The sequence below is a fragment of the Polyodon spathula genome, unplaced genomic scaffold (genome assembly GCF_017654505.1).
Source record: "Polyodon spathula isolate WHYD16114869_AA unplaced genomic scaffold, ASM1765450v1 scaffolds_765, whole genome shotgun sequence".
Taxonomy (NCBI): domain Eukaryota; kingdom Metazoa; phylum Chordata; class Actinopteri; order Acipenseriformes; family Polyodontidae; genus Polyodon; species Polyodon spathula.
In genome coordinates, this window is record NW_024472253.1 from 75,384 (window position 1) to 101,655 (window position 26,272).

At 50.8% G+C, this 26,272-nt stretch overlaps 3 protein-coding genes across 5 annotated transcripts in view; all 3 read right to left on the reverse strand.

Annotated features, from left to right (window-relative positions):
• serpinf1 (serpin peptidase inhibitor, clade F (alpha-2 antiplasmin, pigment epithelium derived factor), member 1) overlaps nt 1–2,289 on the reverse strand; it is a 5,132-nt gene extending 2,843 nt beyond the window's left edge. Inside the window, exons 1-3 of the mRNA XM_041241292.1 lie at nt 2,079–2,289; nt 316–386; nt 15–207 (exon numbers count right to left, since the gene is read on the reverse strand). Of these exons, the coding sequence (XP_041097226.1) occupies nt 15–207; nt 316–378 (256 nt within the window). The 5' untranslated portion in view covers nt 379–386; nt 2,079–2,289. The remainder of the gene's footprint in view (nt 1–14; nt 208–315; nt 387–2,078) is intronic.
• A 3,240-nt stretch (nt 2,290–5,529) lies between these two features.
• On the reverse strand, nt 5,530–8,524 carry serpinf2b (serpin peptidase inhibitor, clade F (alpha-2 antiplasmin, pigment epithelium derived factor), member 2b). Its single transcript, XM_041241277.1, has 8 exons — nt 8,468–8,524; nt 8,301–8,378; nt 7,739–8,126; nt 7,387–7,530; nt 6,969–7,157; nt 6,498–6,697; nt 6,051–6,255; nt 5,530–5,837 (listed from the first exon to the last, which is right to left on the reverse strand). The coding sequence occupies exons 1-8, from the start codon at nt 8,522–8,524 to the stop codon at nt 5,530–5,532; spliced, it is 1,569 nt and encodes a 522-aa protein (XP_041097211.1).
• On the reverse strand, nt 8,469–25,847 carry wdr81 (WD repeat domain 81). 3 transcript variants are annotated; one of them, XM_041241280.1, is made up of 13 exons: nt 25,524–25,847; nt 24,226–24,697; nt 20,314–23,849; nt 19,773–19,880; nt 19,174–19,349; nt 18,539–18,720; nt 17,872–18,037; nt 17,106–17,271; nt 16,050–16,817; nt 15,503–15,648; nt 14,883–15,065; nt 10,306–13,303; nt 8,469–8,600 (listed from the first exon to the last, which is right to left on the reverse strand). In XM_041241280.1, exons 2-12 carry the CDS (start codon nt 24,582–24,584, stop codon nt 12,977–12,979), a joined length of 6,117 nt encoding a protein of 2,038 aa, XP_041097214.1. In that variant the 5' UTR covers nt 24,585–24,697; nt 25,524–25,847; the 3' UTR covers nt 8,469–8,600; nt 10,306–12,976. The 3 variants fall into 3 exon arrangements, with proteins under 3 accessions (XP_041097214.1, XP_041097212.1, XP_041097213.1); XM_041241278.1 differs by lacking the exon at nt 8,469–8,600 and adding an exon at nt 8,939–9,000; XM_041241279.1 differs by lacking the exon at nt 8,469–8,600 and adding an exon at nt 8,939–9,000 and having other exon boundaries at nt 25,520–25,847.
• Between the last annotated feature and the right edge of the window lie 425 nt (nt 25,848–26,272).

The window sequence follows — 26,272 nt, forward strand, 5'->3', positions numbered from 1 at the left end:
TCCCGAGCCCTTACCCAGAGACAGCTGTGTAAGCGCGCTGGCGATGCTAAGGGGAGACAGGAACACGTTGGCCTGAGGGTCTCGGTACGCCAGCTGGCGGTACAGGTTGAAGCCGAAGTTGGAGGCGGCAGCTGCCATCTGAGTGGCGGGGGTGGTGAACATCTCCACTTCCTCTTCCTCCTCGGGGGTGGGCTCCTCCAGATCGGCCTACCGATTGGTCAAGAGAGGAGATAACCACATGACATCATAGTGAGGGGTAAGAGAAAGAGAGAACCACAGTGTGTGAAAGGGAAAGGGAGAGAGGAGGGGGCTTACCTGCTGGGTGGAGGCGAGGGAGAGAAGAGCTCCCATAAACAGTGCGAGGGCTGTTGTCTTCATCCTGCCTGCTGCAGATAGACAGAGAAAGAGAGACTGAACCGAGTGAGGGAGGCTGCATTGACTCCCATTACATTACAAAAACAAGTAAGAAACCAAATTATATTGGCCAGTGAAAGGTTACAGCTGTGTGCTGTCACACATCTCTCTGTTATCAAATCAGGACAATGTTTAAGCTGTTACCTAATCGAGTTTTGTTTATTTAACTCCCCAGAACTTATTCTGTAGAAAAATAGTAGGAAGCAACCAAAAACAAAATACTTATTCAAGGTTTAAGACAAAGATGACCATGCTGATGAGGCTTCGGTATTGTCATTGGGTCTGCACATGCACTGAAATACTGCAGAGACATGGAGCTATTCATTCACAGTGTGATATATTCAGTGCCCAGCAGATGGCGTTGATATATATGCATACTGTGAGGAGCAGTAAGAATGAATGTGGTCTGATTCCATCATGTGTGTGCGCGTTTTCTTTTCATTATGCGTGTTACTCTCACTTATTGCGTCTGGTGCTTGCAGAAAATGTGTCTCAACCCAATTTTCTCTGCGCATAAACAATAAGGGGACGTCATGAAAAGATATGCACCCTACTGACAAGTATAACAGAGCTCTGTTTGTCTGTGAACCCAGACAAGTAGAACTAGCAAGTGTACTGAGTCCTGAGTGTGTCACCCAAACTCTACTCAGTAATTAAGAAACAATTCGATACATCGACACCTACTGAAACTGATAACAAAACCACGGTGTAGAACAGACAGAGGAATCCGTTTTTTTTAAATCCCCGTACGTAATACCTTCAATTAATACGATGAGCGATAAAGATCAATTAAATTACAAAAAGGCGTGTCTGTGTGTTGCATTAAAAAAAAAAAAAAAAATTAAAAAAAGCCCTTTGCCTCTTCTCTATGCCCTGCACAGCCGCACAGAGCTGTGCTGACTGGGTTAAGTGTTTCGCGTGAATGTTTCTGGAGCTGTAACGCTGCAGCGTGTCACTAAGGAATTGAGGATATCCATGTGTCTCTGCTGTAAACGGATGCTGCATATCCGCACATTAACCCGAACGAGCTCACCCGGGCAGCGTCACAAGCACACTGAGCCTCGCCTGCACATTAAAACATTTTAAACTGTTAGCCATAGTCAGGCTGGCTCAAAATACTGTCGTTTCAAACCAATCAATCCATCAATCTCTATCTACCTATCTATCTGAAAGAAAAGGATTCCAAAAACGGACCCAGTCCCACTGGCAAAAACAACAACAAAACGAAATCCCGTCGTTTCCCCTTTTTTACCATCGCCCGACACCCCCACTGTCCGTTCTGAATCTGCACACAAACACACAGAGCCGTGTTCTCAGTAACAGCTGCCCCACCCTCTCTCCGGCTGGACCCGGATTAAAGAGGCGCCGCTAGAGCTAGATTGGGGAGCAGAAATAAATCGTTCCAAATAAAATGAAGAGGGAGATGGATGGGACACGTGTGCTAAACTTTTACTCCAGGGCGAAACTCTCTCCTTTTTTTCTCCTGTGCAAAGTGGTACTATATGTTCATCTGAAATCCGTGCCACGTATAATGCAAACCAATACGCGTTTTCATTGTTATTCATTGTCACCTATTCGGCGCTGAGCGCTTTTGTGTTTTTCAGCACTATTCCCAACCATACCCCAGAGTTATTGTTAAATTCAGAAATGGCTTGCGGACTTACCCTTCCCCTCAGTCTAGCTCTGCAGTTTCTTCTGCTAAGAGGCTTACCCTTTGTCTTCTCTGGCTCGCTAACAGTACCGTTTATCTTGGAGCCTGCCTGCTTTCCAAACTAAATATTGGCTCTGACGTCTCGCCCTTTTGAGTGACGGCTCGCTACCCGATTAGGCACGCCGAGGCTGGAGCCTCCCTGCGGGCCCCCCGAAAAGAGAGTGCGTCTCCATTTGGAGCGAGATCGCTTTCAGGAGCCCTGCCTGGAGGTCCCATTCACATCCGGGAATCGCGCTCCTTTCGGTTTTCTATGCAAGAAAAATAAATAAAAAAGGAGCTCTTTAATTGCACAATATGTTACTGTAGATGTAATCATTTTAAATCTACAGTAACAGATAATGCTAAAATAACGCATTTATACACATGCATGGACGGTTTGGTGTGCAGGCTCAGTGCACACAGCCCAGTCTCACACATGCATGGACGGTTTGGTGCTCAGGCTCAGTGCACACAGCCCAGTCTCACACATGCATGGACGGTTTGGTGCTCAGGCTCAGTGCACACAGCCCAGTCTCACACATGCATGGACGGTTTGGTGCTCAGGCTCAGTGCACACAGCCCAGTCTCACACATGCATGGACGGTTTGGTGCTCAGGCTCAGTGCACACAGCCCAGTCTCACACATGCATGGACGGTTTGGTGCTCAGGCTCAGTGCACACATCCCAGTCTCACACATGCATGGACGGTTTGGTGCGCAGGCTCAGTGCACACAGCCCAGTCTCACACATGCATGGACGGTTTGGTGCTCAGGCTCAGGCTCAGTGCAGGCACAGCCCAGTCTCACACATGCATGGACGGTTTGGTGCGCAGGCTCAGTGCACACAGCCCAGTCTCACACATGCATGGACGGTTTGGTGCTCAGGCTCAGTGCACACAGCCCAGTCTCACACATGCATGGACGGTTTGGTGCGCAGGCTCAGTGCACACAGCCCAGTCTCACACATGCATGGACGGTTTGGTGCTCAGGCTCAGTGCACACAGCCCAGCCTTTCCAACTCCACCAGCAACTGCTGCATATTCAATTTTTTAAGTTTACGTTTGCGGTTTAAAATTAAAAGCAAAATTGGACATGCGCTTGCTATTTAGTATTTGGAAACAGAAACGAATGCCTTTCCGATGAAACATTTCCTACCCCACCCGACACGAAACCCTAGAGCCGAGGCGAATCTATAGCGCGTTTAAAAAGAGCGAGTCTCACGAACAGGAAACCTTACCGTCCTCTGTTAACAATGTCAAACACCTCACTCAGTGTAGCTCTTAACATACTGGGTTTTAGTAGCGAGGCTAAGCTACAGACAGAGGGCTTGACAAAGCTCTTGATAGAAATTCAGCTACACGAACCTCGTGAACCCCATTCTGCTTAGACGAACGGGGACGCCAATCAAAGCCCCGAGTCGTTTGTTCTTGCCTGACTTTGCTCAGCTATTTCAGCATGCATCTCAGAATACTCCCATTATTATAACAGAAGGGCTGTTTATTTAAAGAAGCGGCTGAGAAATCAACTCAAATCGCCGCTTAGCTCCGGTGTGTGGTTTTCTAAACAGCCGTATAAAACCAATAATATACATAAATATACATGATCAGTCGCTCATATCATACATGATAGATAGATAAATAGATAGATAGATAGATAGACAGATAAAGAGAGAGATAGGTAGATGGATGGATGGATGGATGGAATAGCGTAACCTTGTAATGCCCATGAGTTGCTGTCTGGAGTACATTTGTGTGATTACACGCCATTTCCATGCGTGCAAGTTTCCCACACAAGCCTGTAGCTCTGGCAGACAACCACACATAATGTTTTACATATGGAAATGTTGTTCTTTGAGAGGCTGGGACACAGTAAGCTGCATGCAGAATGTGAGTCAGTACTGTACCCTGCATGCTGCACCATTGCGCATTTAACCTAGCTTTGCTTTTGTAAGCACAGGAGGTGTGATAATGATATAGTGTATAGACCAGAGCAGAGAAAGTGCTCCTCAGAAAACAGCTGTGTGGAGAGCAGCGCTTAGCGTCCCTTTAACAATAAAAACACCGCTTAGATTTAAAACAAAGAGCGGAGCTTTCATTTACCCGGCGCAGATTTAAAATAAGCAAACACGCATTATGCGATTACTCAGCGGGCTGCCGGAACCGCGCTCCTCTCTCCCTATCTCTCCCCGCCAACCTCCCCTTCGTGAAAATAAACACAGGTCGGGGGATACAATGAGATTTAAAAAAAAAAAAAAAGTGATTCTAATTGATGTGAACAGTTAGCTTAGGATTCGGTTGTCTATTTGTTCGATTTATTTTTAAAAGATTGATGTTTCTAAAGTTGCCCTGTTCGGTTGGAAACAGTTTCATGAATGGAAAGACACACACACACACGCACATTTCCTTTCTCCAAACTGTCTCCAAGAGAATATCAACATTCCTCTTTCCAGATCACACACATACACCCCACTGCGTGTATGGAGGTGGTTACTATAGGCGAATCTACACACGGTCTGCTTAACACTGGACTGCAGATAAACAGCGGTTTTCAGGACAAGTAATTGCAGCTTTTTGTAGCATAATGTGCGTTTTCTGTGACTCCACCATTATCACGTGATGACTTCACATGAGCACACAGACACCGAGAGAGAAACTAGAGACCTGCCAGTGCTGAGAAGGCATGAGGAAGGTGTGCTTACAGGCGCTTCAGTGATTGCTTTGCTGAGTTCTGGGAACAGGGAGCCGCTGTGTGGCTTGGAACTTGCACGGCACAGCAGGGGACACTTGGGGGTTTGAATCAGCAAAGCTGCCTCATGCTGGATCTCCTGGAACCAGGTTTCAAGCCTGTTCTCTCGAACGAGTTTCAGACGTGCTTTTAAACGCTTTGACAAAAAAAAAATCTCTAAATCATCATGTAACAAATACAAGAGACTCCAATCAGCTTTCAATTCACTTTGTATTTATTGAAAAACTTAAATGTATTTATTTTTTAAATCAACATTTATTAAAACTGAGGCAAACAAGTAAGAGAGAGCGAGAACCTGACAGGTACGTGGCACGTGTTATTCTGTACACGAGTTATTGTGTCGGGATGAAATTGGTATAAAAACTTTACAGCAACTTCCCCGGAGGTTTCAGTTGCTTTTCTTTTAACTAGATTTCCATTTCATTGAACCGTATTCCTCTACCACAGCGTCAGCAATCAAGTTATTGTGTCGAACGTGTTCGTTGTGCTGCAATTACAAGAGATTCTCTGTTTGGAAAAAAAAAAAAAAAAAGGACACAGAATCAAATTCTAGAGCTGGTTAACAAAAAGCTAAAACCTCTGTCTGCCTACAGGAATCCCCAGGGCGTATGCAGGTGTTCTCTATCGCCCTCTTCAGGCCTGGAGGTGGAGATGTGCCATCACCACTGTGGGCTCGCGTGCTTATTTGGGCGCCTTCTTCATGAACATCTTGGGGGGCTTGTCTCCCTTGCTCAGGACCCCCGCACTGGGGTTCCTGACGATGCCCAGGAAGACGGGGACGTGCGACTCGTCGTCCAGCAGCACGAAGAAGAAGGGCTTGTTGACGTCGAAGCGCGCCATGGAGCGGGAGATAGTGATGGAGGTAGCGGCTGCAGCCTCAGCTCCCTCCTCCTTCAGCTCCAGAGAAGACTTGTGATGCACGCTAGACACAGACAGGGGGTCGGAGGAGATGCGGTCCAGGTTGGGACTGGTGAACAGCTCCCCCATACCTGCAGAGGGAGAGACAGAGAGGAATGACACCCACTCCGAACCACAGCAAGCTCTCCAAACACAGGGTGGTGATTACAGCAGGAACATTGCACTGCAGCTTGGTCTAATCCTGCAACTGCTGATCAGACTCACGCCAGTCTGGGAGTTACTGATCACACACTGTAGCTGCTGATCGCTCTAGTCCAGTAGTTATTGCTCCCAGCCCCTCTTACCCATGCTGATGAGAGTGTCACTCAGGTCCTGGCTGTACTCCAGGTTCAGTTTGGGCATGGTCACCTGGATGGGGCGCTCCTTCGGGAACTGGCGGTACAGCTGCTCCGCGTCGAGAGAGCGAGCCAGAACAGAGACGTTCACCTCGCCCGAAAACGGCAGCACCAGCACCAGACTCATGTTCCCCTTGAACGGGAAGCGCGCCACCTGGAGGCGGGTGAGAGAAAGGCAGCCTGTTTTGTAACAAAAGGTTCTGGACACCTGTGGTTCAGGAGGGTCCGCTGGACCTGAGGTCCAATACAATGCAATTTGTAATTAATTACAATGTAATTGTCGTTGAACCTTGGCATGCCTGCGTAATTGTAACTAATTTCAGCAAGCCATGCTGCTGTAATTGACCCCAGGCCTGCCGTGTTTGAAATGAGAGAGAGAGAGAGAGCGCCCCCTACCTGCACCTCCAGTTTCTCATCCATGAAGAGGCTGAGTGGGTACTTGGGCTCCTGCATCATGTCCACAGAGACGCTGCTCTGCTGGTCCAGGTAAAACACATCGGAGGAGGTGAAGCGAGGGTCGAATTGGGTCTGCCACAGGCCTGTGCTCCACGGGGCGGGGAAAGGAAAGGACCAGCCGTTCACAATGCCGCCTGATACTGTGCATGAGCACCATGCCCAAATTCACTGAGCAAGCAACTCGGAATTGAATGAACACATCCATCAACAGACAGGAGGAGAGTCCTGTGTGTGTGTGTGCCTGTGTCTCTCTGTGCGTAGCTGGCTGTGTGTGTATGTCCCTGTGTCTGTGTGTGTGTGCGTGTTGTGTGTGTGTGTCCCTGTGTCTGTGTGTAGCTGTCCATCTTTGTGCACGTCAGTGTGCATCTGTCTGTATCTGTGTGTCTGTCTGTGTGTGTAATTGGAGCTCACCCTTGAAGTGCACAGCGTTGAGCAGCATGAGAACCACGTCCCCTGGCAGTGAGGACAGGAAGTCCTTGATCCTCCCCTTCGTGGCCTCCTCCACCCAGTAATTCACCTCATCCACTCCCTCCAGCAGTGCCGGCTTCGAGCCGTAGAACTGGAGAGAGTCTTTCATGAAGCCCTCCTTCACCTTGAACCCTGGACACAATGACAACAACAGGGATTACTCAAACTCGAGCGTGCCTAGAACACACAGAGCCCCAAATCTCACTCCTTTACACCTCCTCCCTTAGCCGTGCAGGGTGCTTGTAACACTCTGCTGTGTTATATTGTAACACTCTGAAGCACTCTGCTGTGTTATATTGTAACCACTCTGCTGTGTGGGACAAGCACTGGTCTGGTGATTGCGCAGAGGCTCCGGACTCACCTTTCTTCAGGTAAACCCGCGTTGCCACTTGCAATGCGCTCTGGCTCAGGTGCTGACGAAGCTGCTTGAAGAGGTGATGGTAGCAGGGCAGCTCGGACACATGCAGCTGGCTCCTCAGCATGGCCTCCGTCTTGTTCACAGCCCCTGGAAAACACAACAGCACTCAGCCCTGGAGACCTTGACAGCAGCGCACTGCATAACAGAGTGGAACAGCACAGTGAAACTAAGGCAAAGCACAGACCTGTTTCCAGGCAGTCTCCGATGGAGGAGCTATTATATCAATGACATGTCTGCCTAAAGCATGCTTCATTAACCCTGCAGGTTTTGCATTTCTCCGATCATCGATCCTCACCCAGGGAGAGCTGAGACAGCCCCAGCACCACACTGAGGGGTGACAAGAGGATGTTGGGCTTCTTCGATTTACTCTCCAGGGTCTCCAGCACCTCCATGCCGAACTTCATCATGGCGCCCCCTAGTGCCCGCGTGGTGTTAGGGCCCAGTGCAGCCCCCCTGCACTCCCCTCCCACCTCCTCCTCCGAAGACCCCCCTCCCTGAGCCTCCTCGGAGTGGGGCTCCCTGGACGGGGCGGGTGTGTGGGAGGGGACGCTGGTTTCACTGGTCGTGCTGGTGGAGGTTGTCTGGGGGTACAGATCCTCTGGCAGGTCCGCTGTGGGGCCTACACCCGGGTGGGCAGCAGGGACTGTGGGACTAGTACTCGGAGCCTCTGATGTACTACGCAGCTAGAGGGTAAGAGGAGAGAGGAGAGAGGGGTGGAGTAAAATAGGGGATTGGTGGAGAGGGAGAAAAAGGTTGAGGAACAGAGAGAGAAAAAGTTAGCATTATAATCACTGCTATTTCTCCTTCTCTTATTAGTTTGTAGGTTTTAATCGCGTGCCTAAGATAGCGTCCCTCACCTCTGTCCTGGTGCTTGGGATCAGGGTTGTGTGTTTGGTGTGCTCCTCGCTCGTCTCGGGGTCTATGGGTCCATCTTCCTGGAAAAGTGAAGGAGGAGAGTGAAGAGTTTGTGGAGATCAAAACAGCAGCAGCGATGCACGATGAGGAATAAGAAAGATATGCATACTGTTCGTCCTGGACTGGCGAGGCAGAGCAGGAGCACAACGAGGAGGGGAGAGTCCATCACTCTTCACCTGCGGGGCAGACACACACTCGATAGAGGAACTGTTACCAGAAGCAGGATGGGCAGACAGTATAATCTAGAGTCAGGGTTTGGCAGAAATAATTGCGTCATGACTGATTTAAATCCAGTGACAGATACAACAACCACATTACAATAACAACGAACACAGCAGCAGGCACTAGGAGATTTGAATAGTATTTCATTTGAAAACTGGAATGCATTTAGAGGGAGGTCCACAAGTAAGTTAAGAACCGCCTGGGCACCTATTAAATTGGACAGCTCTGAAGCTTGGTTCGATGAAAGAGTGAAGATCCTGGACTGGGAGAGACACAGCCGAGTGCAGACAGACAGATCCGACTCTCTGCTTACCTTCCTATTCTGCTGTTTCTATCCCAGCCCCTCTCTTTCTCTTTCTCTGGGTCAATCCTCGTGGTCACTTTCCTTGTCTTTTCTGCTTCGCTGTCGGTCTGCTGTCCCTGGTAATTTCAAAACCTGTGTCAGAGAGCGTGTTTGCATACCAGCACACACACCAGTATTTACCCTTCCGATACCCCCTCCCTGCGCCTCGAACTGTCATCGCAGTCGGGAATCCACTGCAGTCAACAAGCATCAGACTCCGAAGGTTAGAAATGACTAATATCCTGTTGCGAGTGGCTGCTTCGGGGATTGCTTTGATATATACAAATAGGGATGGAACGTGATGGAGCTCTTGCTGCGTCACGCGTTCTGCATGTTGCTGCAACATCTCCTTGAAACGAGAGTGGATAGGCAAGATCCCATATAGGCTTGGACTGTTTCATGCATTTTCCTGAGCTGAAGACAATCCTAGCATTAACCAGGCCTAGCCCTGCACCTAAGCTTTCTGAGATCCGTGCCAAACTAGCAGCTCTGACTGCATTCAAACCAGGACTGGACAGCTTGAAAACGTTCAGTTCCTGCCAGCTGTAGAGAGCTTTAAACTGCTGCTTCTTCCTGGTACCTCATTATTACCTGGAAACAGAGAGCCAGGAGATACTGTACGTGTGTGAAATCTACCACTGCATAATTTTATTTTGAGTTCGGAGGGTTATGATATGAAATCATAGGCATATCACGCTGGTACTACTTAAACTGCGCCATGGGACAGCGCTGCCATAATTAATATTTAATCCCAGGGTTAGTTGCTGGTTTAATACTTTTCAAAGCGGTTTCCAGGCAGTTTGATCAAATAACTCCTCTAACGGGGGGAGAAATTCACAATAAAACAGAAGCACTGAATCACAGAAAAAAATTAACTTCAAACCATATGAACCGGCAAGGCACTAAACAAAACTGCATTTCCCAGTAAATGCATCATGCATGGGGCTAATTCTGTGCATGTAGAAATCTGCATGCGCTTCCATGTCATGCATGTGTGCACAGGAGGGGAGGTAATGAATTGTTCCTAGCTTTAGGATGTCAGACCAAGCGGTTCATGGACAGGCGGCTTATTGCAATGCAGACGTTTCTTCCCTTCTGAGCGATCACGTAATTCACACCCCTGGTGTTGCACATCTGGAGAATCTGGTTTAAATGCTGTTCTATTAGAAGTAATGGGAAACATCCCACTTCTTGTTCATGATGCAATCCGCTCTCTTACACTTCTGCCAAACACTAGAATCACCATTAAATCAATCTTCAACCACCTGGCGATGATCCAAGCTTAGTAAAGGAGCATTTCACATACTGCACACACACGGAGATCGAACACAAGCCCCAAGCCCTAACGGCAAGCATTTCCACGTTTTAAAAGAGGCACGTACCTTCTCACTGTGCTTGGAGGTCCTGCTAATCCCAGCTGAGGTTTACAAAGAGGGGAGAGAGCTGGCTGCTGTGCAGCAGTTTGGACTTCCTGTCTTCAGTGTTGACTGGGACGGCCACTGACACTGTTAATATACAACTTCCATCGATCGCTGTTTGCTCAAGTTATTTTTTTAGTAAATATTGAGATAGAGCATCTGGTTGAACATTAGCCTAACCCTGAGAGATGTTGGAGGGTTCGGAAGGCAGTTGTTCAAGGTACAGTAGGGGTACAGTATTGCTCGGGTGTACACACACACACACACACACACACACTAGACTGGTTTCATTCTCTTACTGTTATTAAAGTCTCTCCGGTTTGTATTACAGACAGATTTTCAATTTCTTTATCCAGTCTTGAATTAGCTCCTGGCTTTTTATGGAACAGCAGCTGGTGATTTTCCACAGCGTCAAATGAAATCCTACAATGGGAGTTCTCTCCAGCTCTTCGAGTTATATTCATCTTTTGGGCTGGCAAGTGTGAAAAGTGTGATTGCTAGAGGGGTTACTGCTATCTTCATTTGTCTGAATATAAGGAACAAAAATTACAAAATATAAACTACATAATCAAGAGCTCAGCATTCCATTCAATAAGAACAGAGTGCACTGTGGGAGTTGTAGTCCTCAATCTCCCAGAGAACACAGGGCAGATTAAAAGGCAGCTGGATGGCTGCATTGTGAAGTGACAGTGTCCTTGCTGTAGCAATAAGCGTTGGCAGCTTCTTTCTGTGTCTCAGGGTGGGAAAGGTGAATTGTTTTCTTCACAGAAGTGTGTTTGCTCTTTGTGCACACAGCGTGGTCTGCAGCCATAAAGCTCAGCTTCTAACAATTTCTTAGAGCGGTTTTAGGATACACCGGAAATAAACCCAGCTTCAGTATAGAGGCCAGTGACAGCAACTTCACTACAGTATAGAGACCAGCGACAGCAACTTCACTACAGTATAGAGACCAGTGACAGCAACTTCACTACAGTATAGAGACCAGTGACAGCAACTTCACTACAGTATAGAGACCAGCGACAGCAACTTCACTACAGTATAGAGACCAGTGACAGTAACTTCACTACAGTGTACAGAGACCAGTGACAGTAACTTCACTACAGTATAGAGACCAGTGACAGTAACTTCACTACAGTATAGAGACCAGTGACAGTAACTTCACTACAGTATAGAGACCAGTGACAGCAACTTCACTACAGTGTATAGAGACCAGTGACAGTAACTTCACTACAGTATAGAGACCAGTGACAGTAACTTCACTACAGTGTATAGAGACCAGTGACAGTAACTTCACTACAGTATAGAGACCAGTGACAGTAACTTCACTACAGTGTATAGAGACCAGTGACAGTAACTTCACTACAGTGTATAGAACGCAGAACCCAGTCATCATTCAGGATAAATCTGTAAACACACTGACAGAGAGACACACGAGAGTCAGATTGTTTTTAATAAGCTGTAAATACAATAGGAAATACAAAATTGAAAGGTTCATCTAAATTCATAATTCAAAATTTCATTTCATCTCATTACTTCCACCTTTGGACCTTTGGCTTACAATTGTCTCAAGTGACCCGGACGAGAAGACTTTAGCAGACTCTTTCCACGCAGGTGGGAAAGCAAATCAGTGCGAATCAAGCACAGCAGCTCCTCTCTCCAGAGAGAGTCAGGCACACTCGCTCCTCTCTCCAGAGAGAGTCAGGCACACTCGCTCCTCTCTCCAGAGAGAGTCAGGCACACTCGCTCCTCTCTCCAGAGAGAGTCAGGCACACTCGCTCCTCTCTCCAGAGAGAGTCAGGCACACTCGCTCCTCTCTCCAGAGAGAGTCAGGCACACTCGCTCCTCTCTCCAGAGAGAGTCAGGCACACTCGCTCCTCTCTCCAGAGAGAGTCAGGCACACTCGCTCCTCTCTCCAGAGAGAGTCAGGCACACTCGCTCCACTCTCCAGAGAGAGTCAGGCACACTCGCTCCTCTCCAGAGAGACAGAAGCACAGCGCGGGGCACACAGGAGTCATTCAGCAGCACTGTGGCAGAGGCAGCATCTTGTTTCTCATGATCTGGTATCTCTAGCTGGCAGGTTTCACGGTTCTGCATTGTTTAACGTCAGTGCCCCCGACCCCCCTCCACATCTCAACAGCAGTAGCAGTTATAGCCAACTGGCCAGCTTTCAGACCAAGTCCCAGAAAGGGGGGGCCCCAGTGTTACTGTTGCATGCCCCTGCAGTCAGCAGCCCCCCACCCCCAGAGGCCTGGCACAGCAGTCTCTGGGGTTCATTACAGAAATGCTCTGCTAGGGACCTGCTCTGTCAGAACGCACTGCAGCGCTGCCGGATCATCAGGGCCATGCATCTGGACCCGGCTTGTCCCAGAGGACCCGGCCCTGCCCAGCAAGCCACTCTTCTGTTCTGGGATTTCTGAAAGACCCCGTGCACACACGGCATGCATTCCTCCTTTCCACATGTGGCCTATCCCACAACACTGAAACGTTTCAATACTTTTTGAGAATCATTGATCAGTTTAAAAAAAAAAAAAAAAAAAAAAAGTGACCCTATAATCCTGTGACCTACTGCATCTGGATTAGCTGCCCTGGTGGCTTTACAGAACAGCCAAGCTGCTCGCGTCCCCAGCCCCACCGCTCAAGCCAGGAGCCTGATGGCTCCGTTATCAGAGCCCAGCAGGAGGAGCCTCTTGGTGGGCAGCACGGCCAGGCTGGTGAGGGTGCCACGGAAGTTTTCGGAGCTCAGCTTGGTGGTGCTGGCGGGGCTGGCCGACACGTCCAGCATGGAGTAAACCCCGATCTTGTTGGCCACGGTTCCAGAGACGATCTCTGTGCCGTACAGGTCGAAGGCGTGGATGGGGTCAGACGTGGACTTGTACTGGTGAAGAGGCTTCTGCTCCAGCTCCTTCCACACCGTCAGGGAGTGATCGGAGGAGGAGCTGATCACCAGGTTACTGTCTGCAGCCTGGACAGAGGGACGGAGGGACGGGACAGTTAGCATGCCGAATAAAAGCAAAAACGACAATAGATCAAATCAGAACACTTATGATACAGGGATGAGAATAAGACCCACTGCATAGCAGTTTGATCCACTCCTGGTTTTACTATGAGTTTAATAATAAGACACAGCTGAGCTTGTTACCTACACACTGTGGCTAATCAAGTCTGTATTAAAACCTGGAATGGGTGAAGCTGCTCTGCAATAGGAGTCTTACTTCCATCCCTGTGATAAGATATTAAAAAAGGCAAGGAATGAAATATAGGGGGATACCTAGATCACATTAAATATTTATTTTGTACACGAGACTGCCTCGAGGCCTTGAGGTGCAGAGAGGCAGGCGGTGTAGGAAAATCCAGGTTCTCCTTGAGCCAAATAAAAAATCAAAGTGAAATGAAAGGCCCAGTGGCGTGCGTGGGAGGGAGGCAGGCGGTGGGCTCAGCAGAGTGGGAGCTGGAGGGTTCTAATGAGTAACTCTTGTCCATATTTACCTGCCCCCGCAGGCTCAGTGTTACACCAGCAGCAGCAGCAGCAGCAGCAGCCTTGATCCCTGACTGGGTTAAGCAAAGTTTGGCGCTTGTTTGCTGGCTCTGAACACAGGGTTCGATTTTCACAGAAACGGATAGTCTTCCTCGCAGAGTCTCAGTGTCACACAGTCCATCGCACTGCACACTGTACAATGAGACTGCTCTCGCACCCAGCCCTTCCAGGAAAGCAGCCCCTACTCATTCATGCTTTATGTATTCATTTCACCAGATACGAATCACAAGAACGCAACACTCTCCCATCCGCCACTCCCACGCCATTTAAATTGAGACTTACTTTCTCTTTCAAAAATGATGTCAACAGAAATGAAAGTCCTATTTTCTAATGCAAGAAGTCTGAGCTATCGCTCCAGAAGCATGCGCAGGACACAGGACGGAAATGCTATTGGTTGCATGGTTGTTAAAAGCGGTTCCTTTATGTATCTTTAGCTGCAAATCCTTGGAAGCAGGGAAAGCAATCATCTGCTTCATCTCCAGGGCTTTCTTTGATCACATCCCTCACCAGGACCTGCTTTCCTCTGGTAGCATGTGTGTGCATGTAAATGTCACTTCATGGAGGACTTCCCTCCAAAGCATATTTAGCTCTATGATGAAATCGGCAGATACACATAGCATTTAATGAATGGATTGTGTGTGAAACAGTGTATTTAAAACAGGCTTTTCTAGCCACTGTTAAAATAACTCGTTTTTAGATTTGGATTAGTGACAGCTCCCACTGGTGGACAGTGATAAAACTTGCACAGTAATTTTGCAGCCAAAACAAAGCCCCTACATTGTCTGCAGCTGAGGGAACACGAAACCACTGAGGCTTAGAACTTGGTTTCAGGAGACTAGGCTTCAGACCACTGCAGCGCACACCAGGGGAGACTTGGGGTTTGATACAGAAGACGGCCTCAAACCAAGTCTCCTGGAACCAGGTTTCAAGCCGCTGTTCCCTTCACTTAACAGTTGCTTAGCTGCTGCTGAAATGTGTGGCAGTGGCGCCCTCGTGTGGCCCTCACCTTCATCTGCAGGATGTCTCCCTCGTGGGCCGGCCAGCCCCGCAGGATCAAGCCGGTCCTGGCGTCCAGCAGCACGATGAACCCGGAGGAGAAGCCGGCCGCGATGGTCCGGCCGCCGGGACTGACGGTCAGGTAGCGGATCAGCCCGGCGCTGATGTTGTTATAGGCCAGCCGGAACTCGTGCTGATGAACAGGAACCAGAGAGAGAGACAGAGAGAGAGACAGAGACACACAGAGAGAGAAAGGGGAGGGATTCAAGATTACTGATGACATACTTTCAAATAAAAATACATCTTTATTCCTTATTTCCTGTAGCTTTTCAAATCGTTTGTGTTAACGAGTTATAACGTGCAATTATCTTCCAGTCTGCTTTTAAAACACTCAATGTGGAAGTTGACTGCCACTGACTGGTACTCAATTGTAAAGGTGAGGGAAGGACAGCTTTTCTTCTTTTGAAGGCAATGCTGAGTATGAGTCTGCACCCCTAGCCTGAATACACGGTGTTCGGGTTTGTTAGGCACTCTTCAATCTGTATGGCTTTTGTTCTCTAGGTCTGGAGCAGCATTTAAAAAGACAGAAACAAGAAGATTTCATGAAAGGTCCAATTCCCGGTCCGGTACCTGCAGCCCGGGCTTCCTGGGGTCGATGAATCTGAGCACAGAATCGGCGCAGCCGAACACAACGCTGCAGTGCGGCGCCGGCATGGTGGCGAGGGCGGTGATGGGGTTCTTGCTGTCGAACGCTTCGTAAGTGCGAATCTGTTTACCTGGGCAACGAGACGACAATCACATTTCAGAATGAACAAAACATCACCCCGTTAGCCTGAAAGAGTGACCCCTACATGATCTTCTTCTGTCCCCTGAACCTTCTCCTCCTCTCCTTGCTGTTTCACCACTTGTAGTACGAGCACTCTCCCCTACTATAGCGTTACATGTGGGTTACTATGGAAACCATTACATTAACATATCAGATTTAGAAATAGCATGATCTGGCTAAACCTTTATAACCAACGGGTCTTCAATGCCCATCTGATCCAAAGTGCTTAAAGAAAGCCAGACTGCCACCCTGTAAAAATGCATTACATCTACTAAAATGGAACAGGCGGCTTCCAGGACGGAAGCTCTACGCCTGGGGATAAGTGACAGTGAAAGCGGAGCTCCACAGTACCGGTGTTCTGGTCCCAGAGGTGCACAGTGCCGTCACAGCTCACCACCTCCTGCTGCGCCCCCAGCTGCCCCACGTAGAAGACAGACTTCCTGTGCTCTGCGTATGTGAGGCGCGCCTCCACGTCCCGCGTGCCGTCGCCCTGGTTGTACAGCGGCCAGAGCCGCACGGTCTTGTCCTTGCTGCCGCTCAGGAAGAAGTCCTCTCCGGTGAGCGGGGCCAGGCACTTGGCAGGGCCGCTGTGCCCCAGAAAGCTCTGCAGCCTGATCTGATGGAAGTAGAAGTGTGGGTCCTGCTGGTTCAGCCCGATCTCGTACTGCCAGTAAGCCAGCCAGTTCCCAGAGAGAGCCCTCCCGCTGCGAGGCAGCTCCTGCTTCAGGGCGCTGTCCTCGGGGCCGTGGCTCCCTAGCCAGGGAGAGGCGGCGCTAGAACCAGGGGGGGAGGAGAAGTAGGAGGAGCCAGGGCGGGGCCAGCCCTCAGCACCGCCTGCACTGCCAATGCAGCTGCTGCTGGTTTCTGAGTCCAGCGCGACCTGGATTCGGTTCCCCACCAGCACGCTGCCGAAGGTTCCCGATTCGGGGAGCTGGTGCAGGGAGGAGGGAGGAGGGAAGGGATCGTTGCCCTGAGGGAGCCCCGCTGAAGGGGTGAGCAGATCTCCCCTGCGTCCGGGAGGGGGGTCTGCATTCTCCGAGCTCACTTGCTCCGTGTAGGACCTGGTCACACGCCACACCAGCTCGTGGTTTGGGACCACCCTGCGGATCACTGAGTCACCTGCGGGGGGGGTAAAAAAACAGGAACATTAAAACACAGAAAAAAAAACAACATTACAGGTGTCTGTATAAACAGGTAACCTTGCCCTCCAAGATGCACACATCATGGAACATGTGTATAAGATTAGCTCAGCTCAGTTTTGGAACTTTGTTCAAGTTAACATGCAGGCAAAGTTTCAAAGACATCAGAACAGTTCTAAACACATGTCTGTGTAACACCCTGTAGAAGCAGGGAGGGAGGCAGGCAGGCAGGGAGGCATGGAGGCAGGCAGGCAGGGCTCTTTCTCACCTATCAGGCAGTAGAATGGGATGTACGATGCGTAGGCCATTTCGGGGTTAAACACTGCCTGCAGCTCCTCCAGCGCTGACAGCTCACACGTGACCTCTGACCCGTCCGGGGAGCGAAGGTCAAGCAGGACGGAATCGCCGAGGTCCCTCTGAGGAGCCTGGGCCAACTGGGGAGGGGAGAGTGCGAGTCACACTGAACACAGTATTAAACAAGATTTAAAAATATAATTATACAATTCTGGCCTTATGGCACGTTCAGCAACATTTTAAACAATGGGCTAACAGATAAAGGTCTTGAGTTTTTATTTTTACAATTACAAAAACTAATAAAACAACTTTTGAGTCGTTAAATTGTTGTTTCTGTGTTTGAGTCTTCCCCAGATCAAACCTGTTTCTATAAAGTCACATTTTGCTTCATGCAGTCGAATGAAAGCTGCTGAATAATGTTACGTTAACATATTGAATTACACACCGCTTTGTAGTTCTCCATCTACTTAACCAAAAACTGACAAAAATGGAAAAATGTTTCATTTCGAAATCGAACATGAAACACTGTACTGCTATCGTGGCTCCGGTAGAATTTTACATTTTATAGTCTATTTGATGACGTGACGTTATAAATACAAGATCTAAATTACGTTCACATAGTTTTGAAATGAAGACGTCTCAATCTTACAATTCTAGGTGATGCAGAACTTGTGGCTGTACATGTGAAGGGCTGGTTGAGTGAGAGGACTGCACAGAGCATGCAAGAGAGTCTGCTGTACCTGATCCTGCAGGGCGTGCAGCAGAGAGAACACCTGGAAGAACCTGTGCAGAGTGGCAGCCATGTGCTGCTGCACCATCTCCCTCCCGATCCGCAGGCAGATCAGAGCCAGCAAGCCGATCGTCTTCAAACACAGAGCGGAGCGAGTGCGCCCCCCGCTGGGGAACCTGCAGCAAAGCACCAGATCAGTGAGACTGCCAGACCCCTGGATGACATCGTTAAAATGACCAGGGAGCAACAATCAGGCCCCTGGCTGACCTCAAGTCTCACCTGGGAGTCTGGAGTTTGTGCAGCTGTAATGGGGGGGGGGGGGGGGGGGGGGGGGGGACAGTTTATTCAACATCAACCCCCTGGCTGCTAATTGTATCCATAATATACAGATGTAGGTAATTCTAGTGTGGCTTACAAGACACACGACTAACAGAGTCAGCTCCTTCTTAACATTCAATTAAAACATGTTATTGCAGTGCAACAATTAAAGCAATAATAATAATAATAACAACAATAATAATAATAATGATGAGATTCTGGAATCGGACCTCGGGATTCCTGTTGGAACTGTTTCTGGTTGTACAGACCCTGCTCGTGGTGTAATAAGTGAATTATAATATAGATGGCCTATAATAAGAGGGGGTATATAAAGGCGTGACAGGGTGTAGGTTCTGTACCCCATCCTGGGAGAGGTGAGGAGGTCCAGCAGGGGCAGGAGCACGTCCTGGTTGATCTTCAGCAGAATGTCCATGAGGGTGGTGTCAGACAGGTACACGATGATCTTCTGGGTCAGAACCACCGCCCCTAGCAGGCCCGCCTCCTTGCGCGTGTTCAGCCGGCAGGACGAGGGTGGAGACACCTGCGGGGGAAACACGCACATGGGTCCCTCAACAGATTCCAGAACACAGCTGCCCTGCCTTCTACGCGACAGAAAAACAAAAAACTGCAACTCCTAAGCTGTCTGGAGCTTAGATAACACAGGGATGGAAATAAGACTCCCATTGCAAAGCAGTCTGATGAATTTAACAAAACACACCTGAGCTTGTTACCTGTACACTGTGGCTGATCAAGCTCGTAGTAAAACCTGGAATGTGTGACACTGCTATGCAACAGGAGTCTTATTTCATTTGTGTAAAACTATATTAGCAAGATGGTCTTGCACCATAAGGAAGACAACATAATCCAGACACACTACCCATAATAAACCGTGCGCACAGTTAATTATACTCCACAAGCAAGTTTTTAGACGCACCCTTCACATTAGTCAGATTATGTCAGATAATTGAAGGCTGCAGGAAGCACCGCTGCGTACCAGGTAGCTGATGTAAGGCAGGTATTGGTAGGTGAGGACGGGCTCCCCGTACAGGTGTGCGATGTACATGAGGCAGTCCAGCACCGGGCTGGCAGTCTGGTCCCCCACCACGCTCCCTGCGTTCCACAGACCGCTCTCCTCCACCGGCGAGGACACAAACTGGTGCTTGTCCGGGCCTGAGGGACACAAACACGCGAGCGCAGCAACAGCAAGGCCAGTTCTTTCAGTGCGTGTGACGATCCGGTTCAGATACACACCCCTCCTTTCAAAACTAGCAAGGAAGTGCTCAGAACAAACCATTTACAGCAGCTGCTCCTTTCTGGAAGTCGTCCCCCCACCCCAGACTGTTTCACACCTCTCCCCTAAAACACTTGCCTCATAACAGGGTCTACCGTGTTTAAAGCTTCAAGGTGATTTGACTTTTGAAGTTCTCAGATATGCTTGGGGATACCTGCATGTACCGTCATGCAATTAAACTTGGCAGGTAGCAGCAGCAGACCCTGGGGAAGAGGGTGCAGACGCTAATCAAGGTGCTCTGTGCAATTTTCTACTTTTAAAATCACCGGGACAGGGAGGCGTGCCCGCGAAGGGGCTCTTACCCAGGTAACACGTGGTGAGGAGTCGTAGCAGGTTCCTGGCCACGTAGCGTGCCGTCACCGTGGGGCCGAGCTTCGCCGACAGCCACCTCACCGTCTTACACACAGTGTCTGCAGGGACAAGAAACACAGCGGCTAGAGAGGATTCACCAGCAGCACTGGAGACCCTCTCAACAGCTACATGTATTGGCAAACAAAAAATAAAAAAATAAAACAGGATTGCTTTTCTCTCTAGCAAAAGCCCTCCCTGTTTCAATCACCGATTGGCTAAGCAATTTCAGAGAGAGTTCTCATTGGTTCAGAGGTCTTCACTGTCTGGATTGTGACGCAACAATTAACTGTTCAATCAATCGTTGATCGCCGTGGTTTTTATTTTGCGTACCCCGGCTGTTGATTGCATCAGTAAGAAAGGGAAAGCATCGCATTGTCCGAACCACACAACTCACCAGAAGGTTTCTGAATGAAGAATAAATGTGTGATTATAGATGGGATGAACACATGTTCTCTACACTCCTCCCATCAAAACCCAACCAGGCAGACTCACCGAGTAATATTTTCTGCTCCTTTTCCTCTGAATCTTCTGCCAGCTCCTCCTCTCCCTCCATCCCCTGGTCCTCCTCCATCTCTTCTCCAGTCTCTCCTTCCGGCGCAGTCACGGTGGTCGCCCCGGAAGAGAGAGTGAGCTCCGAGCCGAGAGTCGGGGACCCGTCTCCGTCGTTCTCCTCTGCCTCCCCACCCTCCTTCAAATCCTCCTCCCCTTCGCTCCCCTGCTTCAGGTCCTGGCTGCTGTCTGTGGACTTCAAGCTGGCTCGATCCTTGACAGAGTCCCCGTCCCCCAGGGACACCTCGCTGGTGCTGCTCTTGTCGCTCATCTTCCCGACGCTGAGGGACTCCTGATCATCCCTGCCAGGGTTCTGGTCCTGCTGCTTGCTGTTGACGTAAAGCCCGCTCTGGAAGTCCTCTCCTTCCGAAAGCAAGACCCGATCATGAAAACTGATCCCGGAGGAATAGTCCAGCAGCTCTCTCTCCACTCCTCCCCCGGCAGCCCCGATACTTCCTCCCGATTTCCCACCGACAGCCCTCGAGATGGAGCCTTCCTCCCCACTGTCGTCCTCCTCCTCCTCTCCTTCCAAATTCCCAGGTCCGGTTAAGACCTTCCGGCTCTCCCACTCAGATGTGGTCCCGACCCCCCCGCTGCAGCTCTCAGACCCGGTCATGACCTGCAGCACGTGGGCCAGCAGGCTGGACAGAAAGGGCTGCAGCCCAAGCCGGACGATCAGCTGCATGACAAAGCAGTCTGTGTAGAGGTAGAAGCGTCCGCGCAGGCAGCGGGGGCTCTCGTACACCCCCACCAGGGGTTTCAGGAGGTACTTGGCCGCATTACGGGGGCCCAGAACCCTGGCGATAGGCTCGAAGAGGTACCAGGCCGCGTAGACAGCTGTGGATTCATGGGACATGAGAGCCAGCACGAAGGGGAGAAGGATCTCCAAGCCCTCGGGCGTGACCTGCCCCTGCAGGAGGCTTTCCAGCTGACGCCACAGGTGGAAGACGACGTCCCTGCCTTGGGAACAGCTCTCCCCGGCCATGGCTTCCACCTGGGAGTGGTATGAGAAAATGAAGCTGTGCAGTGCTGGGAAGTATGCCGGGAAGGGGAGTGGCGAGGAGAAAGGGCTAAGCAGCTGCCAGGGGCAGGGAGGGGGAAGACCCTCATAAACGGGTTCGTACTCGAAGAGACCGAGCCGCCGTCTCCCGCCCTCGCCTCCTCCGCTGCGGGGGGCCGCAGTCCCGAGCTGCAAGAGGGTCTCCAGGGCATGGTGAAGGGGCGAGGGAATGTCACGGAAGCTCGAGGAGCAGAGTTTCCGCACTGCCACAAAGCGATCCCAGAGAGGGGCGCCCAGCTTTAAGAAGCGCAGCTTAGGGGCAAAGAATATCTCTGCCATCAGGACCCCCAGGGCTTGCATGTCTCTCTGGAACAGTTCAGAAAGAGACGGGCTGAACTCTTCCAGAGAGACGTCACCCTCCTCCTCCTCCTCAGGTCCTCCTCCTTCTGTCACCAGCTTCTTCACCCTGCTGCAGCCCCTGCCTCCCCCATCCTGGGCCTCGGCCTGCAGCCCCTTCACCAGGAAGTGACTCCGCTTCTCCAGCTCCTCCAGAGGCTGCAGGGGGTTGAAACCCTCTGGGAGGGAGATCTTGTAATCCTCGCCGTTTCTGCCCCCACTCCCTCCCCCCGAAGACTCGCCTCCTTGCAGCTGCTGCCTTCTAATGACACTGCTGGCTCCTCTCTGGCCTCGAACTCCTCCCCCTCCTCCTCCTGTAGGCGAGGCAGCTGCCTCAGCAGGGAAGACTAAAGCTTGGGAAGCTGCCGAGGGTTGAGGCACCTGTTCTGATCCAGGTTTCCTGCCGGCTGGCAAGGCAGAACTCGAATTAGCCCCCAGAGAATCCAGAGCCTCCATGCCTTGCTCCAGCTCCTCGTCTTTATCCACCACGGTCCACCCTCCGGGCTCGCAACCGGTGCCTTCCACCACAAGGCCCTCCAGGCTCTCCAGCAGCAGGGGTGACATTGCCGGCTCCCAGGCAGGAAGCTTACGAAGCGGGGCCAGGAAGGCAGCCGAGCCTAGGTGGGGAGGCTCCGGGGAGGGGTACAGGCAGGGAGCCAGCCTCTGTGGGTGGGGCTGGTCGAAGAGCTGCACCACTCCATAGCTAGTGAGGTTGGTGTGGCCGTCCACCAGGTGGAGGCAGACGTTCTTGGCCTTGACCGCCTCCTTCCCAGAGAGCTTGTAGCCGAAGGTGAGGTCTATCCAGTGGTGCAAGTGCTGGGAGACCTCCCTGCTCTCCAGGAGCCGCCGGTGTGCCTCTATGAACTCCTCGCAGGAGCTGCACCAGGGCGGGACGTCCAGGTCGGGCATGTCTGGGTGGATGGACTTGAAGATGGAGGGGTCGGTGTAGAATTCGGGGATGCACTCGTCGGGCGTCCAGCTCTGCATGCGCTCCATGCTGGCCGGGTACTCGTTGGGTTCCCACTGCGAGCGCACGTGGCTGCACAGCACGGCTTTGGGGGTCCGGCGGGCTTTGTAAACGTAGTAGGTGATGTCGGAGAGCACGTCCGAGATGTGGTGGGGAACGTGCAGCTGCTCGACCTGGCCTGAGCCGCCAGGGCCGCCGCCCAGCCCCCCGGGGAAGACGCCCGTCCCCGCACCACCCCCTGCTGCCGCCAGCGCCTGCTTGGTCATCTCGTAGGTGAACTCCAGCTGCTTGTCCCCTTTGTTCAGGCGGAATTTGGACCGCCGGAGGTCCCGGAACCGGCCAAACGGGACGGTGAAGTCCACGACCCAAGGCAGGACCGGGTGGTAGTTGGGGTCCCCTTCCCTGCGCCCCGCTAGCCGGTTCAGCTCCATCAGGTACTGGAAGTTAGTGACCCGCCCGTGGATCCAATCCGTAACTAGGAGCTTCAGCTTATCATGGCAGTCCAGGCACTGGGCCTCCTCTTCCATTCCTTCTCTCTTATTATTACTGCCGGACCTGGCATTTCTGCTGCCAATACCCCTCTCCTCCTCCTCCTCGATAGCAGCCAGCTGCTCGTAGTGCACAAGGCTGACTTTCAGCCGGCTGCAGAGCTGTTCATCCACAGCGACGTCCTCCAGCGACAGCTCCCCGCAAGCCAGGCCTGCGTTCTGGCAAGCCCTCATCGCCTGCAGGACCTGGTAGAGAATGAACAGCACTTTGCCATGGCTGTTCGCCAGCTTGGCGGGGCTGTAGGTCACAACGTCACGCAGGGAATACTGCGTGTAAGGCTGAACCACATACAGAGCGTCTCTGGACTCCAGCAAGCATTCCGCACGCAGCACGTTGGGGCAGAGGGGGGGTGCTGTTTTGGAGGGCCCGCTGGATAGAAGTGGGTCGTCCTTTTCTCTTTCCCTGGCCGGAGACAGCAACGGGGAGCCGCGCTCGGTCGACACAAAGGGGCAGCCGAACAGCTTCTGCAGAGCCTGTCGCACAGCATCCAGGGCCTGTATTTGGATCCGCTCAGCGCTGCCAGAATACGGACGCACGTAGGTCCGGTGAGCCCTCCTCCACAGGTTCCTGGGGGGAGCAGAAGAAGCGTTACTAAACAGACAGGTTCTAAAATGCTGACAGCGGGCACTACAGTATTGGTATTGTCTTGGATAATGCCACAGCCAGTTTTCATTACAGCATTTTAGAGTACCAGGATTGCATCAGCCAATTATTTTCAGGGGTGCTGCAAAATGCTCTTATGCCCAGCGGGATAATCAACCCCCAAAGCACCACTTTACAGGAAAAACAAACAAACAATTTCTATGGGAGCTGTTAAATTAACACACAGAACAGTTTTTTTTTTGTGTGTGTCTAGGGCAATTGATTGTAAATATTATAAAACTCAATCTTATAAAAGGTGGTGCTTTCCTCGGAGCAGTCCAGCGTTCCTGTGCAGGATTACCTGTGGTTGTGCTCCCCCACCTCTTGCATGAGCCTCAGGAAGGAATCCTCCGAGGAGCCCACTCCTTGGCAGCCCGGCTCCCAGGTGAGCCGGTAGCCCAGCCTGCTCTTCCTCAGCCCCTGAACACAGACCCGGGTCCAACCCTGGGGCAGCTTGTGTAGGGAGCGCTGCAGGAGTGTCTGCACCTCCACCTCGCTCACCCCCTCGGGGCGTGGGCACCGCGGGACCCTGCCCTCCCTCACCCCCGACACCCATCTCGCCGGCACGTACGCCACCAGCTCCTGCCGCCTCGAACCCGGGGCCAGCTGCCGGTGGTCGATGCCCAGGTCCCTCTCCACAGCAGAGATGAGCCACTCCATGCTGGCGTTCGCTGGCTGGACTATGCCCGCTTGCGCTGCCAACGAGCCCCACTCGCACCCTGTCCACTTAAACCTCCATTGGGGTGGCTAGATAGAGTGTTTTGATTTGGATCCTTGAAAGAAAGAAAGAAAGAAAGATGAGTTGCTTTATCCTTTCCACAAATAAAAAGCATGTTTACATGAAGCGTGTGAATATTGGACTTCGAGACTGAGCATTTGAGTTTATAATTAGCAGAAGAGGTGCAGTGGTCCTGAAATGTTCTCGAGTGCAGTCATTTGAAGGTCAGTGGTTAATAATTCGGAATTTCCATCTAAAATAACATCTGCATAAAACAAACCAAAACACCACTTAAGTTTGAATTTAATTAGCTCATAAAAATAAAGGCTCGATCGTTTTGAGAAACAGTAAGATCCCTAGTTAACCCAGGGGCTGTGAAGAACTGTTCACACTGGAGTAACCACGGCGAAGAAACTCGCCCCTCTGCAGCCAACACAACAAACCCGGGGCTGCTGAAGTTCTGAACTCCACACATTCTCCCCCAGCGGCGTGAAGCGCCGGGTGCAGCTGCCCGGTGTCTGCGCAGCTCTGGAGTCAGGACGGGCTCATGTGATTATCATTAAAAACTGTTTAAAAAGCGGATCTTAAAACAACACTTCCGACAGCCTCAGGGCTGCAATGATGAAGTCTGCCCGCAACACTTGCGGTTGTTTCGTTATGTTTTTTGAGCATGCATATATATATATATATGCATGCTCAAAAAACATATATACAACCGCAAGTGTTGTATATATATATATATATATATATCAACGGCAGTCTAATTAACTCAATTACCCTGTGTATTAGTTTCATCATAACCCTACTGCTGCTAGCATGCTGCAAATTCCCCGGCGGTACAGTGTTTTTAGCAAGTTGTATTATGAAACACACGCACCCACCCGATCAGGCAGGAAAGCAGGATCTCAGGAGAACGAGAAGCTTCTTATTTTGCCCGGCTCATGGTGCTTGACAGTGGGGGCTCGTCGGTTGCTTCTTGTCGTCGGAATTGCGTTTGCTCCCCCGGTTTCCACGTGGTTTGTGGAGCGCTTGACGACCCGCAGCCCGGACACACCCTTGCGATTATTTCCTCAGACGCCCAGTTTAACACAGCGGTGTATGTGGAGCTCGGAGGCGGGCTTGTTTTCGGTATCACCCGAGGTTATCATCCCCTCTCTGTGGTGCCAGCCATGTTGCAGCAGCTGAGTGCTCACGTGATCCCCCCCCCCCCCGGGCTCTCACGTGACTGCCATCGCCTCTACTGCGCATGCACTGTATATCCGTCCGTGCAAGTGCTGCATCCCTCACACGGCTGCCTGTCAGGTGTATTGTAGAAGCTGCATCTCCTCGCTGGGCTCCGGCACGCCCATTAAGCGCTTGCTTGGCAGGTGTTTCAGTATCAGACACGGTGTGCCCTTGCTGATGCTACTGAACAGGGAGGTGGCGTGCTGTGCTGCTCTGCAGGGAATAGACCCACCGCACGAGGCGCACAAGTTGAAGATAATTGAGTTGACTGCTGCTTTTTTGCATCGTTTCAATTACCTAGTTTTGATTTTACCTTTTGACTTTAGACAAATAAGAATCATGGAAAATTTTCTCTAGAGCAAAAACCGAAAATAAATACATACATGCATGTAATATGTGCTGAATG